The sequence below is a fragment of the Podarcis gaigeae genome (genome assembly GCF_964106915.1).
Source record: "Podarcis gaigeae genome assembly, chromosome: 14".
Taxonomy (NCBI): Eukaryota; Metazoa; Chordata; class Lepidosauria; order Squamata; family Lacertidae; genus Podarcis; species Podarcis gaigeae.
The window spans coordinates 20,200,322-20,218,087 of NC_139690.1; the positions used below are offsets into that span (position 1 = coordinate 20,200,322).

Genomic DNA, 17,766 nt, shown 5'->3' on the forward strand with positions numbered 1-17,766 from the left:
CTGGAATTCTGTGTGCGCATAGAACAGCTGCTTGGTTCCTCCTTGCTACGCTTCACTGATGCGTGGAGTGACAACTCTATGGAGTTTGTAATGAGCTTCATGGTCCCTTGACTCTGATCATAAATTTGATTGCTAAATAATCATCCATCTATTTACTTGCTGCATCCAATGAACATGCCTTGTAGAGATAAATAATGGAGTTGCATCGCTGTGTTTCTTCCTCCAAGGAACTCAGAGCAATCTCTTGGGTTCCCAAGCAATTCCTCACCCAAACACTGATGAGGCTCAGATCTGCTGATCTTCAGGGGATGGAATTGCATCAGAGTGCCTTCAAATTATTCATTGTGGAGGGCCAGTAGGAGTACTTAAAGCAGGGGTGGGCAACCCAGAGGCTACTTCCAGCCTCCCAAGCCACCGGAAGTTGCCTGTCAGGGACCCCCTCTGTCCTACTCCTGATCCAGTTAGGAAATGAAGCCCTCTTCTATTTCGAGAAAATCTTCAAAGAGCAAGAAGACAGTAGGATCTTTTCTTCCAGCTTAGTGATGAGTACCACAGCGCTAAGATCAGTGATCTGCCTGCTCTGTAAGACTAAAAAGCAGTATTTACACACACACACACACACACACACACACACACACACAAGCACTAAGATAGGGAGAAATGCTTCCTCTTGATTCTTAAAAAGCAGGCAGACAACACTTGAAGGGCACCAGGTTTGTGATGCCTGTCTGAAACTCATACCCCAACCTGTGTTTTTAGTACCTCCATTATTACACTGTGTAACCCATAATGGGGGCACTTCCATGATTCAGGCTGGCAGCCTGGCTGAACCTGTTGAATTCCCAAAGAACTTGCTGAACTCACAACAGAACAGCAAATGAACTGAAGGCCTCTGACGGGGCTGAGGAAACTTTTTTAGCCTGAGGGCTCCACTTCTTTGTGGACAACCTTCCAGAAGCCACATGCCAGCGTTGGACACGTCTAAAAGCAAACATAGTAAGAGCAATGGATGTGACTCTTGCTCATGTTCTATCCATGTAAAGACACACACACACAAACAAACAAACAAAAAACCTCCAGGGCTGGCCCAAGACATTTTGGCACCTGAGGCAAACCACAAATGGTGCTCCCCTACCACCCAGCCAGGGAAGAAGGGGCAAGTGAAGATCTACATCAGGAGATATGATCACTGTTGGAAGCTCTGCCAGTGACTGAGGCCTTTGTGAAAAGAGCCCCACCCTTAAGGATGTTAGAAAATTCCAGTGAAAATAGAAACAGTACCTGAAAGTGCCAATGCTCACTAATTCATCCCACCTTCAGAACAAAAATCAATCCAGTAAATACAATCAGTATCCTCTATTGTTGTTGTTGTTGTTTTCAGTTTGCAAATGATACGTAAATGACTACAGTTTTCCCCTGTTTGCACTGTTTCCTTTGCAATGAAATGAATATAGTGGGAAAATATAATGACAACATAGCTTACATAAGTTGTGCAATTAATTACATAATAAATTTTTTAATTTAATTTACATAATTAATTACATAATTAACTATCTGCCACAGCAGATAGTCAGACAAAGAACATAGCTTTTGGCAGATGAACTGCAGTGAATGGAAACAGTGCTGCTGAATACAGGAGAGAATGGAAAATGTTTCCCTCTTACATCCTTACTCATGCCACCACATACACTCAATGTGGTAATCACAACCCACGCACCACCAAATCCCTCCATCAAAGGTGCACCAAAATTCTTCCCCCCGCTCAGCTTTTTCACAGGCCACTTTACCTTACATTCCCCTTGAAGAACCAATAAACAGCTTATAATTATAAGCTGCCTAGATGGAGTGGCCACAAAATGTTAGCTGCTCAAAGTTCTTTGGAAGAAGAGCAGGATATAAGTGGAATGAATCAAGCCAAAGAAACACACAGCTGTTTGGCCTAAGAATTTTTCTGGCAGGCGGGTGAGATCAGATGTGGCAATCCTAACCCCACAGCCCATTGTGTACTATGAAAACTTCTGTCCAATATATCCTAGCAGAACGAGCCTCCATGTAATTTAATCAGAAGAATGAGCTGGAAATGTTTGCAAGAGCTAATGTTTGCCCTTCTGAAGGTTGGAGATTTGGTTTTAATTAAATTACAAGTGCTCCTTGTTAATATAACCAACGAAACATTTATTCTTTGGCCCCAATTCTTTTTCTCCTGCATGCAAGATCTATGCCCAGTTCCTCAAGCAAACAACCAAGTCTTTTTCGGGGCTCAGCCCTACCATCTCAGGCAAAAAACACAGAAGTAGTTTTAAAGAGTAACAATCACTCCATAATTTAGTTCATGCTTGTATTTTTCATCATGGGTTGGAAGCACCATTTGGAATTTCTCCGTCAGCAATCAAAATGTTTTAGGTCATTCCTCAGCTTCTCTTTTTAGCTGCTGATCTGAGATACACATATACAGCTCAACCCATCTGCAGTGTCATAACACTTTAATCAGTCATGGCTTCCCAAAGTTCAAAGTCCTGGGAACTGTAGTTCCTTAAGGGTGTTTTGAGTTGTTAGAAGACCTTTATTCCCCTCACAAAGTTACAATTCCCAGAGTCGCCTGTGAAGAGAAACTGTAGTTCTGTGAAGGGAACAGAGATCGCCTAAAAACTCTCAGCACTGCTAACAAACTATACTTCCCAGGATGTGGGGAAGCCTTAGCTGTTCAAAGCTATATGGTCTTGTTGGCATCATCACATTGGCTACAAGTAGTTGGAATTGGATTCTGATTTTGTGTAGGTCTTTTTGAAAGAAAGAAAGAAAGAAAGAAAGACAGAAAGACAGACAGACAGGCAGGCACCTGCATGGATAGTGTATAAAGAAGGATGAAAGAGGTGCACACAAAATTTGTTTTCCAAGCAAGCATCACAATACCTTGTAGAGGCCATGGCTGCATCCACAGTAAGTGCTTTCCATGGTGTAGCTCCTCTGCACTCCTATTTCCCGCCAAACCACCACGCGGGCTGTCGAGTCACGTGACTTCTCTACCAGGAAGCTGCAGCTGCTCATGAGAAATACAGGAGCTACTTTGTCCAAGATCTTTGGCAGGGTCTGCAACACATATACACACACAATAAATCTATAATCATTTAAATGTGTTCATCGTTGGATAAACCTACCACATTTTATCTACCTTTACAGTCACTTTTTTTCCCTCCAAGCAGCTCAAAATCGCACCCGTGGGTTCTTCCCCTCTCCTCCAGTTTATCCTCACACCAACCCTGTAAGGTAGGTAAAGCTAAGAGACAGTGACTGGTCCAAGGTCACATCATGGCTGAGTGGGGATTTGAACAATGCTCTCCTAGGTTCTAGTTAACCACAACACCACACTGTCTATGACAGTGCATATATGAAACCTGTGATGTAGTGGTTAAGGGATTGTGGTGTGATCTGGGATACCCCCCAAGTTTAAATCTGGGAACTGGTCATAGCTCAGTGGTAGAACATATTCTTGGCTTCTAGAGGTCCTAGGTTCAATCCCCAGCTTTTTCAGGTAGGGCTGGGAATGTCCCCTGTCTTAAAACCTGCAAGGTGACTTCCTGCCAGTGTAGGCAATACTGAACGTATTGATATAAGGCAGCTTCCAATATTCTTCTCTCAGTGCTGAACCCATTGTCCTTATGCAAACCAGTATCTCTTGACCTCAGTCTTTGTCCATCTGTATTGGTTGTTGCAGAATTGTTGCAATCCTCTGTTCAGCAACTGTTTGTCCTGGATGACTACTCTGGGCATGATGGTATCTCGGTCCTGCCCCCGCTTTCCACATACAGCTAGCTGAGTAGCCTTCCAGCAAATATTTCTTCCCAGGTACTCCATTCTACATATCTCTTTTCAGTTTCAGACTGACAACTAAAGCAACAGGCAGCAGCATTCAAGAAACCAGTTTTGGTCCAGAGGCTTCAGGTTGCTGACTGATCCCCCTGCTGTAAGAATTGCTAAAAGTTTGCAATCGTTTAAAAAAACAACGAATGAAATACAAAAACAAAGAAGCTCCATTGGCTTCAGTCATTTTATTTATAGGAATGAATGGGAATTCAAATGAAGGAGTCCCAAATGTGTTTCAATAGCGCTGCTGGAACAGCCTGTACAGGCCACAAGAAAGGTTACAGAGAGGAGAAGGAAAAGAGCAATTAGGCTGTGATGGGGGGACCTTTTTAATTGCTTCTAAATAGGGAGCTTTTGTCCTATCTATCTGAAATTTGGTAGATCTGGGCGAGGAGCATAATGCTTTAAAAATTCATGCCAGCAGGATGAAAATAAATCACAAGCAACAGAAGACAGGCTAGATCTCCCACTGAAATCATTGGAAAATAACACTGAATGGAAGTTACATAAACCAATTATCTGGTTCTGAATTAGTAGGAACAGAATAAAAGAGTAATGGGATATACTAAACATTTAACAATGAAAATGTATGGCATAACTAACCAGGAAAAAACCATTTTCTTACACATCTCTGAGAGTTGAAGAGATAATGTACAGGAAACACTTCAAACATATCGGGAAAATACCATAAATGATATGATTGATGTGATTGGATTTATTGGACTTGTATCTAGCTTTATATTCTGTACACACAAACCCCAACATACATATACACATATATGCACAATTTATTATATATATGATGCAATAAAACAAATTTAAGCAATACACAATATCGTCAGAATAACCATTGTAAACACACGTGTATGCGTGTGTGCGCACACACACACACACACACACACACACAAGCCCAGATTAAGAAACTGTAACAGCACTATCATTAAAGCTGTCCATATGCCAAATGCCCTGAATTCATTCATTCATTCAAGGATTTATATCTCTCCCTTCTAATGCAATACATTACTCAGGTCAGCTTTCAGCAATTAAAATATCACAATTCTTCATAAAACAACAGGACTGATCATGTAATGCAGTATAAAATAGAGGAAGGTTCAGGAAAGGGGGTGGGGGAACAGAATTCATCTGCTTGGAAAAGCAAAGCTCTCCAGGAAGAATTTTGAAAGTCTTAACCAAATCATCAGAAGTAGAGGCCTAGATGCACTGCATGGGGTAAGGTGTTCCACAACGCCGTTACCAAAAAGGTCACAAACCTTCATGGGGGGCAGGCACCAAGAAGGACATATGCACCAAAGCCACATTAACAGCAAACCTTTAAAACACAATGCTACCACTTTACACAGCCACATAACCTCCAAGTGTCCTGATTTTCCATGGATGGTCCCAGAATTGCGAAAGCCTTTATGTATTTGGTTTTAAATGTATTGCAAAGGCCTTTGCATCTTATGTAGTTTTGTATCTGTAAGTCATTCCAAGGCTTTTTTGTGTGTGGAAGAGGTTAATGCACATTCAAGTATTTATAATCTGCACTTCATAAGAGTAGAGGCAGACAACACACAAGATTACAATATCAGTAAAAACATCGGCGCTCTAAATCATTGTGTCACACTGACTCTCAACATTCCGGAACACAGCAAAGCAACTTCAGAAGGCTTCTGAGTTGGGCTTTCTTGTTGGTCTGAGAAACCAGGAGACTCTGCTTTGCCTTGGTCCTCCTCTGCCACACACAAAGCAGCTTAACAGGTGTCCAGTCTGAGCCCCCGCTGGATGAAAATCAAACACAGGAACCTTTCCCCAAGGCATGCAAATGCCTGTTAGTGTCACTCAGAATGCCCCTAGACCAGCCGAGCCAACCTGGTAGCTACACCGGCTGAGGTTGATGAGAATGGTCTGGTTGCCATTTCCATGCTGGACTAGATGGGCTGTGGGTCTGATCCAATAGGAATTTTCTTAAATTATTAGTAAGGTGGAGAGTACCTAATATGGATTCATGATATGGAGCTATTCTGATTTTCTTGTGAATTGCAACTGGAGATCAGCTGCGTCCTCCCCAAATCTCTGTGTATCTGCCTCTAATAGATACACACACAAATAAATACTCTGTGCAAAACTGCTGGACTTTATACACTAAATGTTCTTCTGGAGAAAAGGGTTGCAATATCTATTAGGGGGCAACTTCAGCTCTGATATACACCTTCTTTCTTTACCTGAGCAAATATCGCCACCTATGGTTCCAAGAGGGAACAGGATTCTTTTCACAGATGAATTGAGCTTGTTTGCTTTCACGTTTCATTATCATTGGTCAGTAGATTACCTGATGCTCTATTATTATTATTATTATTATTATTATTATTATTATTATTATTAGCCTACAGCTAATATTGTTTGCTGATGGTAAAAGACCCTAACTCACTGCTTGGAAGAAACACACACAGATCTAGGAGCCACATTGACCATTTTAAGCTATCAACAGTAAGCAGCAGTTTTATTGTATTTGCATCCTCCTCCATCACCATCTTTCTCTCACACACATACACATATATGTGCATTTGTGTGGTATTTCTTACTGACAAAACAACAGGCATCCAGGCACATTGACATGGATCCTCTTACACGCACACCGCAAAGGCATGCTCAAGGTGTCGTTCAAGAGAAACAGAATAAATGCTATGTAGAGTGACATTGCCAAAACAAGAGGAAATGCAACACACACACACACAAGAGAGGATGGAAGAGGATGCTGGTTTGCCCATCACTTGCATATGCTAATTTGTTTTGAAATGGATGCAAAAGTTTAAATGGAAATGCAATACCTCTCACCCTAGTGGAGAAGGCTGTGACCAGGCAATGGCCCTGTGCCTTCTCAGTGTTCTGTCCAAACGCTGTTAACTGTGGTTGGGCAACTTCAAGGCCCCTAACCTTTATTCTTCTTAGGATTAGTTTAACTGGACTTGTACCAGACAGCCCTTCAAATAAGAGGAATATCCTGTGTGAAGTTGGACACAGGACCAGCCTTTGATTCTCTCATCCAGGCAGGTCAAAGCTGGGCAAATCTCCTGTTTCATCCCCAAACATAGTTTGCTTAGGAAAACATTCACCAGCAGCTTAAGCTGGCCAGCCCAATCACAATGCAAACTGCAGAAATGATGAGTATTATAATGTGCATATGTCAATCATCTCCAGACACCAAGCGTTCAATAACCCAGTGTAGAGGAGGAGTCAAATGATAAATGCATGAGCAAGTTGTCTGCCTTGTACTAGCTGGGCAGCCTGAATTGTCTATATCGTGTGTGGTTTTTCTCTTGCAGTTCTGGCTGGACAGCTAGCTGATCACAGAAAAGGGCTTCCCTTGCTCCTGTATCAGCTTGATCCAAAAAATCTGCAAGTGAAGCTTTTTTGGCAGCAGGAAAAATGTAAGCATGGACACCTGCTCATACCTACAGATAACAAAAGCAATGGGGACTTGGGAGAGGGTGGAATCTGGCAATGCTAAATTCCTTCCTTAGCTCTATAGAGCCTTCAAGTTCCTTAAACAACATGTTTCAAAGACTGTTGGGAAGCTCTTGGGGGTTTCAAACAGTGAGTCACTCCCAGCCCTACCTGGGAATACTGAGGATTGAAACAGGGACCTTCTGTATGTGAAGCAGATGCTCTACCACTGAGCTACCATGGTTTTGTTTAGTATAAAGGAATTGTTGGAGACTTTTAGTTTGTAGAAACTTGCCTTGGGCCTGGTGCAGTGATCACTGTGGTCCATGGCTTGGGCAGAGTGGGATGTTCTAAAGACACTCACCAACTTCCTCTCCCCTAGTTGCCATTCAGACAACATACACACGAATGCCCTCAAAACTTCAGACCCACTCAAGCATCATCTGTGAAGGTCTGAGAATTTTCTTCTTGTCCTTGCCAAGCTGAGCCCAACCCAACGAAGGGATGATGAAAAATATATATGCAGATTCCCCAGCTCGATTCAGCTCCTTAAGACAATGGAAATTGTCTTTATAATCAACCTTTTTTTACTTTAATTAAATAAAAAGGCTGGTAGGTAAGTGGAACGTAAGTGTGTGGAGTGCTCATTTGTAAACATTAGCAAATACGAATTTAATATTCTGTTTGTTGTAACCGTGTTTCTCAGGTCTCAAGCTAATGGCTCTTTCCTCTCTGTTTATTTTCTCATTAATTATCTTTTAATTGTACATTTCCAACAAAAAACCAATTCCAACCGACCCCATACCAATATACAAACAGATCTATTTGTAACGATGTGCCAAAATGACTGTTAAGGACAACTTTTCCTTTCTGTTTTTCTCAGATATCTCCAAGGAGGTCATTTAAAGCTAAAGAAAGCTCACCTACAAAACCAACATTCCAAGAGCTCAAGGCAAGTTACACAGAATTTGCAAGCCCATGCGCTAAACCCTTTCGCCGGAGCCTACCCCCCCCCCCCCGAAATGAGACACGACAACAACGTATGGGTTTAAATTAGGCCACAACATTGTTGAATTTCAGGTGTAGGAACCTTGGCTTAGGCCTTGGCAGGTATCCCTCTCAACCCAACAGGGGCTGAGGATGTGCAAGGCAGTCAGGTGCAATGGGAGGGGACTGTAAAGCGTGAACTTACACAGCGTGCCCTCCCACTTCACCAAAGCTGGGAGTTTGACCTATATGCCGCCGCTCTAGGGTCAGTGACTCCCGCAATCAACCCTTTAACGGGCCCTGCAAATGCTGCCACATGTGGGTGCATGAAGATGTTACCCCCCCCCCCATATCTCAAAGATAGACTATAGGATACTGACCAAGGCCTAAAAACCGCCAAAGTTGTGACAAATTGCTACGGAGAAGGCAAAACCTGCCAATGCAAGCAAAATTCCTTCCCGGTTCTGAATACAGCAACCATCTCACAACCATAGCAGTGCCCGCTGATCTAGGAAGCAAGAGGTTAGCCTGCAAAAGGAGACCATGTTATAGTTTTAGGGAGGGCTGAGTGGGTGAATCTAGCAGGAAAAAAAAGTGAGTCTGGGCTGAAGAGCATCGGCCCTTTTCCTGGCCCTCGCCCCACCCCCATCCGACAGCCCATTGTCCTGCCAAGATGGGGGCGGGGCGACGGCCACCCTGCAGCAAGGTGGGTGGCACCTGGCCAGGTAAGCCCGCATGTTGTTGCAAACCCCTCCCACCTCTTGGAGGCGGTGAGCACAAATTTTTGCAGTACAAAAGCAGAGACTATCCCGTTCGTAAAGGTAAAGGGACCCCTGACCATTAGGTCCAGTCGCAGATGACTCTGGGGTTGCGGCCCTCATCTTGCTTTACTGGCCGAGGGAGCTGGCGTACAGCTTCCAGGTAATGTGGCCAGCATAACTAAGCTGCTTCTGGCAAACCAGAGCAGCACACAGAAATTTCAGGAGCAGTACCTATTTATCTACTTGCACTTTGATGTGCTTTTGTACTGCTAGGTTGGCAGGAGCAAGGACCGGGCAACGGGAGCTCACCCCGTCATGTGGGGATTCAAACCGCCAACCTTCTGATCGGCAAGCCCTAGGCTCAGTGGTTTAGACCACAGCCTATCCAGTTAGTAAGCTGAGGGTTAATGCTGTTTACAGTTAGCCAAAAGGAGTGTGTGGAGGTGTTGCCTACAAGTCTGGACCCAGGGTAGCCTGAGTCCACTTATGTGTGGCGTCAAGGGCAGAGCTATGGCATTGTGCAGAAAGGCTGTCTGTGGAGCTCTCAAGAAGGAAAGACAATACTAGGTAAAGACTGCATGATGCATTTTATGGGCTGGTGGGTCACACCTGTCGGGAAACAGGTTTCATAACATGTGGGTGTCAATGTTTAATGCCTCCACTGTCAGACTGCAGCAGAAGTTTGCTCATGGCTCATCCATTGTGGATTCAAGGCACACACCTCGATTGCTGGAAGGCAGCCCTTTGATGCTCTCTATATGCTTGCCAGCAATCCCCGGTTTCCTAAAGTTTGGCGGCAACAAAGCTCCAGAAGATATGCTGACGACGAGCTTTTCCCCCACCTTGCTGTCCCTCACCCCGCCAACGCTATCTTGCTCAGGCTAAGGAACGCTGTGTGAAATATTTCCTCTGGTCAATGTTTCAGGCTCACAGTGTGCTCTATTAAGATCACTTCGGGAAATGCTTTCACTTTCAATTACAGCAGGTGCAGCTAACCCTTAGCACTGCAAAGTGGGAAAGCAACGCACACAGCCAAAGGTATTTACAATAATTTTATTCACCGCACACACAAAAGGTGGCTCCCAAAAAAGAAAAAAAGAAAATCATTCCATCTCCCACCACCACCTTGGTTTCCCATATTCACTTTCCAACAGATGCTCCATCTGCAATATACATTTTAAAGCAGTATCATGCCACTTTAAATAGTCATGGCTTCCCCCCTGGGAGGCGTAGTTTGTTAAGGGTGGCTGAGCGTTGCTAGGAGATGCCCTATTCTTCTCCTAGACCTACACTTGTCAGAGTGGTTTAACTGTCAATCCCTCTTCTCAGAGAACTCTGGTCATTGTAGCTCTGGGAGGGGAATAGGGATCTCCTACCAACTCTCAGCCACCCTTAACACACTACACTTCCCATGATTCTTTGGGACAAGCCATGACTACTTAAAGTGGTAGGATATTGCTTTAAATGTATAGCACACATAGGGTCAGATAAACAATATTCCATGCTGCTGAGCAGGCTTTGTTCTCTTTTGGAAGTGTTTTTTGGAAAGTGGGTGAGGAGGCAACTTGTCTTCTTAGGTTTTAGGGGTTTGGGGACTTGTAAAAACCTCAGGGTTCTGAACATGTTGGCACCTCTTATCTGTTTCTCAATTGCTCTGTTTGGTTTCCTCTCTGTTGGAATTCTTACCACATAAGTTTGTTATTAGATAACATAATTCAAAAATCTAAAGCTGGAAAGTCCAGGGCTGCCTCCAGACTAGGGATGTTGGAGAATTCAGAAGAAAACAGAAAAGGGAAGTAGAAATTGCTGTAGTTCATGTGTTTGTCTATGGTCAGGAACAGAAATCAGGCAAGCGAATACGATCAATATTTGCTCACCTCTTTGTTGTTTAATTGTGTCTGCAAATGAGATGTAATTAATGACTTTTTTTACATCGCTTTGATGTTTCTTTTACATTGAAATTAGTGTGAGCTGATTAAGTTATGTAAACAGTTACAAAAGCCATGTTAAGTAGCAGACAGGGGCACAAATTATATTAATAGTTGGTGGAAATCGAATTGCAGCAAAATGCAAACAGTGCTGATTATGATGAATACAGGTCAGAACAGAAAGCGCTTCTTAAATTCCTACTCAAGACTGTCAGTATTTTCCAGAAGGTAGTCAAGCACATATCAGGAAATGTAGGTTTGCCCAATTAAAGTAGGTTAAAGTGTTCTGTCATGCAACCACAAAAGTTCCACTTTGAAAAAGAAATAGACTTTTTCCAATGGAGGGTTGACTCAACTATTGTGGAATGAATGAACAATTAACAGGAAGGTGTATGAATTCCCTGCAAGCAATGGATGGATGGATGGATGGATGCTAATTGTCAAATAACCTCCCTGCAAACAAATCAGAATGAATTCTGAATAAGGATCAAATACCATTTCACCTCTGTGTAAGCTTTGCGCAAGCAAATCAGGACAAATGATCAATAAACAGACCACTCAGAGGAGCAGCAGGGCAGTTTCACCTGGAATTTCTGTGCAAAGGTCTGTACTATAAGAAGAATGTCTTACCCTGTATCCAACATCCTCGGTGACAACAGTCGTATCAACAGTACGTCCCGCCTGCCACAAGGTCTCCTTTATACTGCATCCGTATAGAAATGCATTCTTCTTCTGGGAATGGCCGTGGTAGTCGCAAAACACCTGAGGATAAGAGAAAAAGAAAGCTCCTAAATCTTGCTGTCTTGCAGGAGAGAGCTGAGTAGTTGCTAAGAAACCACTACTGGGCCAAAGAGAAAGCTGTTCAAAAATGAAGCCTGGCCTGGTCACCTGTGCTGAATACAGCATTGCCTCTGGGTGACCATGCATGACAGTAAAGGACATTGTTTCTGTTGGGGGAGGCTGATAAGCTAGAAATGACTAACAAAGGCACAAGAGAGGTTAGCAACAATGGATCCATTCCTACCTGGATGACCAATTCCAGAAGTTTTGTTTATTGCTATGCTGAAGTTTCTCTCTCTATTTTCCCCCAGCCATTCTTCGGGTGATTTGTGGTGAATCAAAGCCCCTCCAAAAATGTCATAGAGAAAAAGAATTTTCTCCAAAATCTGCACATTAGGATTTAAGGATTGAATGGATGAGGTGTTTGGTGGTTTGGGGCTCTCTCATATTCCCAGTGTGATGGGACCCTTTCTCCCTGTTTGCTCTACCAGCACTTAACTAGAATGGCTTCAGAACAGTGGAACGCAGTGTGGTGTTTCATCACTTTCAAGTCATTCCAGGAAGCAGGGGAAGTAAAAAATGAGCCACAGATCCTGAAGTGGTTTGGGAGCAATGCAATGGCACATTGTATCATTCTGAAACCATTCTAGTAAGTGTGGGAGTGGGGAGAGCAATGTTGCCCTCAGGACCTCCTTGTGTGTTTGCCATGAGCATCTGGTTAGCAACTGTGAGAACAGGATGTTGGATTGGATGGGAGTGGCCCGTTTTAAAACATTGAAACTGAACCCGAACTCCTTAACTTTGTAGAATTAAGGTGAGCAGCAGCCCACACCTGTGTAAATATTTTGGAGAGAAAAATCTGTCACCCTAAAAATCAAGAGAATAGTGCACCCCAGTTTTTGTGTGGGTGCAATATATTTTGGAAACTGAAAGTAGGAGTTTTGGACCGTCTCTACCTTGGTTTAATTTCATTCCTCTTTTCCACAGTGGATTGTGCTCAAAGGTGCATATAAGAAACATCAACTTATAATCAACATTGCCCTTGTGGGGAGGGGGGGCACCAATTTCTTACAAAGCACTTTGAAAACTCAAATAAGCAAAGGCAAACACTTAATAAGCAAAGAATAAACTAAATATTATAATGAAATAATCTAGTCTTAATGCATACCAAGAACAATGTAAAAGATACATTAACAGGATAAAACAAAACGAAAATCCAGTCCTGCAAGCACTAATTTTGCTGTTTCAGATATTGTTCAGAGATGTTGGGAATGGGATCATCTCACAAGACTAGATGGTTTGCAAGGTGCTGTTGGGCATTTACCCTATGTCTGGTGGGGTGCCTCAGGCCCAAGGGTCAAATGAGACTCCCAAGCCCCTCTATCTGGCCCTCAGGTCAGTCCTCTTCTGCTCAAGCCACACCCGTCACCAGCCCACCTTTGCACCCTTGGACCCTGATAATGCCTCTTGTTTGTCCAAACAGAGGGCAGAGAGGGGTGTGTGAGTATGTTTAGAAACTACCTACTGTACAAAGGTAAAATTAAAGGCTGTACAAAGGTAACCTTTACATTTGTTGCTCCACCTACTTTTGTCTCAGGCCCCACCCACCATTGGCATGTGGTCCCTGGAAGGTTGCCTAGGTGCCCCCCAGGGTGAAAGAGCTCCCCTACACCTGCACTATGAGGTTCTGCAGGAGTCTATCTTGTATCTCACACTGTTTAACATCCACACGCAACAACTGAGAGAGGTCATTCAAAGATTTAGGACAGAGCTGTTCAAAATGTAATTGTGGACGTTGCTGACCATAGCTACTCTTGAGACTTCTCTGCACTTCAGATTTGTATTGATTTCATAGCTGCCATTGCTTCCCCCAAAGAAGGATGAGGTTGCTAAGAACTTAGCAACATAAGACGTTGTCTTTCAGTATGTTGAGTCAGACTGTTGATTCATCTAGCTCAGCACTGCCTATACTGACTTGCAGTTCTTCAACGTTTCAGGCAGGAATCCTTCCCAGCCCTACCTAGAGATGACAAGAGATTGAAACCTGGGACCCTCTGAATGTAAATCATGTGCTCTACTACTGCGCTACACCTCTTCCCGGATTCTTTGTTAGAGACCCTACAGCTCCTAGGGTCCTCAAGAAGAAATGTCTCTTAAGACAGTTTAATTCTAGAGTGCAGATGCAACCACGGAAGAGAAGTTCACGAGATCCTACTATGCAATAGCAGGACAATTTATCAGCTTCCTTTTTGGTTTCCCAACCTTTCCAGTTATCATTGAGAGAACTGAAGCCTGCACATTATGAAGCAATTAAGCACCACTTGGCTGTCTTTAAATCCACAGCTTATACCACGCAGTTTGCAGGAATGGAAAAGCATGCAATTATGTGAGCTGCTCCTGTACACTGTTATTACATTATGTACATCCAGGTGAATTAAGGAACAGTACATGACCTTCCTTTGTGGCAAAATACTTGTGTTTCCCCCCATCTAATATGACTGTCTAATCCATCTGCCTAGCTTCTGCTGTTGCACACAAAGCTGATGGTTGTTTTATCAAGGCCACATTCAGGTTGCCTTTATATGCAGCTATCGACAGATCAGAGTGAAAAATCAGGATTTATTGACGCAAGAGGCTAATATTGACCGGGGCTTTTGAAGAACAATCAATTTGTCCCGTTTGCTGAGATGGGAAGCCAATACCCATTGGCGCTACAAAACTTCTCCACATCTTCACTACAGTATTGGGAAATCTCTAACTTACAAGCATAGGTTTTTAAGGAGTCAGTTGCTTCTTTAAGGTAATGTCTCCAACAGAGAACGAGAAGGCTGCAGGGAGAAATCAGCAGTGCAATTTATCTCTGACTCCCCAGTGCTGCTTCCTGTTGTGTGAGAGAACTGATAGTGATGGGCAGATGAATAAGAGTAGAGGTGGGGAATTTCAGGCTTGTGGGCCAAATGTGGCTAGTGGGAAAAGTGGGAAAAGGAACAGTTTTTCAGAGATAGATTTGGGGTGGAGTGGTGACTCCCGAGGCAGCAGAGGGCAAAATGCCATTATTAGGGAGCTGCAAATCGGGGGTGTCCATACATGTACACACACACAAATACATAAGTGTGTTGGAGAGTGTGTGAATGAATGCCCAAAATTTGGTGATTGTCAACTTTCAGTAATTAATTCAAAGATAATTTTTTGTGAATTCCTGAAAAAAAGCTCTTTCCTCACTTTTGGGAAATGGAACAAGTTAATATTTCCAATCTCACTACATCTCCCATTTGTCTGTTCATAAGAATGGAGGTCATCAAGATCGCCATGTGAAAATCAGTTGTCACTGCATTTCAACAATCAATGTAACATTGTAAATAGAGTGTCTCTTTGGTCAACCCTGATTAACCACAACCCAAACCGACAAATTGACTGAGGGAAAGTCATGAAGATCAGAAAAGATGACTATGCAGGTTGGTTTGAACTCCAAGATCTCCTCCTTTCGAAAACAAAACATTGTCAGGCTATCAATAGCTATTAGGCTGAGCAGGGAAACAGGGCTATTCCATCCGCTCTGCTGAGCAACCAGCTGCCTTTGGCCCTCCTTCCAATCTCATATGGCCATTCCATTCAGCTTCCCAAACTGCCAGGTGGGCATTTTAACAACAGTTAGTTTAAGAAACGGGCACCTGATCTTCCTGTTCCCTCTCCTTCTTCCCCATTCCATCTTCTCCTTTCCTTTTCTGCCCTGTCTTTCAGATGTTAATCCTGAGAGAGTAAAGACTGCCTTGACTACTTATCTTGTAAGTTACTCTTGGGGTCTTCTTTGGTGAGAGATTGGGGGTGGGGATTAAAAAAAAACAGAAAAGAAAAATGTTCAGAAGCAATATACCTCGGGATACCCAACAGGAGACAACCATTGTCTTCATGCTCTGCTGGAAGGCTTCCCACAAGACTCTGATTGCCCCCTGCTAAGAAACTGAATGCTGACCCAGATTACTTTTTCAGGCAACCCAGGAAGCTGTGCTTCTGTTCTTCTGATGGAACTCCATACCCCAATTAGAAAGCCAAGAACAGGCAACATTTCCAGAGCCTGAGTCTTTTGAGTTTCTTTCTCTCTACACTGGTCCTTTGCTACTCTTTGAGTCATGCACATATTTTCTAGCTCAGTCTCCAGTTCATGCATTTTGGAAGTAAGCCTCTGTATTGTGTTCAATTACCTGGTATTGGCCCCATCTGAACAACTGAGTTTGTCATTAAAGAAAGTGGCTGCAGATATATAGATGCAGATGATATAGATATATATGGATAGATATAATTTGGCTCTAGTATTACTTCCAAGCCCCTTCATGGATCACTGCCTTGCCATGGCGAAGGAGCTTGAATAACTCAGAGAAGTTATGAGCTATGCTGTGCAGGGCCACCCAAGATGGACAGGTCATAGTGGAGAGTTTTGACCAAATGTGAGCCACCTGGAGCAGGAACCGGCAATCCACTCCAGTATCTCTGCCAAGAAAGCTCCATGGACAAAGACAACAGGAATATAAAAGTTATGACGCTGGAAGATGAGTCCCTCAGGTCGGAAGGCGTCCAACATGCTACTGGGGAAGAGTGGAGGACAAGTACAAGTAGATTCAGAGCTGATGAAGTGGCTGGGCCAAAGCCAAAAGGTCGCTCAGGTGCGGATATGCCTGGAAGCGAAAGGAAAGTCCAATGCTGTAAAGAAAAATATTGCATAGGAACCTGGAATGTAAGAACCATGAACCTTGGTAAGTTGGATGTGGTCAAAAATGAGGTGGCAAGAATAAATATTGACATCCTGGGCATCAGTGAACTAAAATGGACGGGAATGGGCGAATTCAGTTCAGATGACCATCATATCTACTACTGTGGGCAAGAATCCCGTAAAAGAAATGGAGTGGCCCTCATAGTCAACAAAAGAGTGGTGAAAGCTGTACTGGGATGCAATCTCAAAAATGATAGAATGATCTCGATACGAATCCAAGGCAGACCTTTTAACATCATAGTAATACAAGTTTATGCACCAACCACTGGTGCTAAAGAAACTAAAATTGACCAATTCTATGAAGACTTACAACAGCTTATTAGCAATGACACCAAAGAAGGATGTTCTTCTCATTATAGGGGATTGGAATGCTAAAGTTGGGAGTCAAGAAATAAAAGGAACAACTGGCAAGTTTGGCTTGGAGTTCAAAACGAAGCAGGGCAAAGGCTAATAGAGTTCTGCCAAGAGAACAAGCTGGTCATCACAAACACTCTTTTCCAACAACACAAGAGACGACTCTACACATGGACATCACCAGATGGGCAGCATCGAAATCAGATTGATTATATTCTCTGCAGCCAAAGATGGAGAAGCTCTATACAGTCAGCAAAGACCTGGAGCTGACTATGGCTCAGATCATCAGCTTCTTATAGCAAAATTCAAGCTTAAACTGAAGAAAGTAGGAAAAACCATTGGGCCGGTAAGATACAATCTAAGTCAAATCCCTTATGAATACGCAGTGGAAGTGAGGAGCAGGTTTAAGGATTTAGATTTGGTGGACAGAGTGCCTGAAGAACCATGGATGGAGGCTCGTAAAATTATACAGGAGGTAGCAACTAAAACTATCCCAATGAAAAGAAAATGCAAGAAAGCAAAGTGGCTGTCCAACGAGGCCTTACAAATAGCAGGGGAGAGAAGGCAAGCAAAATGCGAGGGAGATAGGGAAAGATACAGGAAATTGAATGCAGATTTCCAAAAAATAGCAAGGAGAGACAAGAAGGCCTTCTTAAACGAGCAATTCAAAGAAATAGAGGAAAACAATAGAATGGGAAAAACCAGAGATCTGTTCAAGAAAATTGAAGATATGAAAGGAACATTTCGTACAAAGATTACCATAATAAAAGACAAAAGTGGAAAGGACCTAACAGAAGCAGAAAGCATCACGAAGAGGTGGCAAGAATACACAGAGGAATTATACCAGAAAGATATGGATGTCTCGTACACCCCAGGT

The 17,766-nt window shown here is 43.1% G+C and overlaps 1 protein-coding gene across 2 annotated transcripts in view; it reads right to left on the reverse strand.

Moving 5' to 3' along the window:
* Positions 1-17,766, reverse strand: part of AGBL1 (AGBL carboxypeptidase 1) — a 399,614-nt gene that overhangs the window by 181,002 nt on the left and 200,846 nt on the right. For both annotated transcript variants that reach the window (XM_083712535.1, XM_083712536.1), the window contains exons 20-21: positions 11,618-11,749; positions 2,914-3,090 (exon numbers count right to left, since the gene is read on the reverse strand). In XM_083712535.1, coding sequence (XP_083568661.1) covers positions 2,914-3,090; positions 11,618-11,749 — 309 coding nt within the window. The remainder of the gene's footprint in view (positions 1-2,913; positions 3,091-11,617; positions 11,750-17,766) is intronic.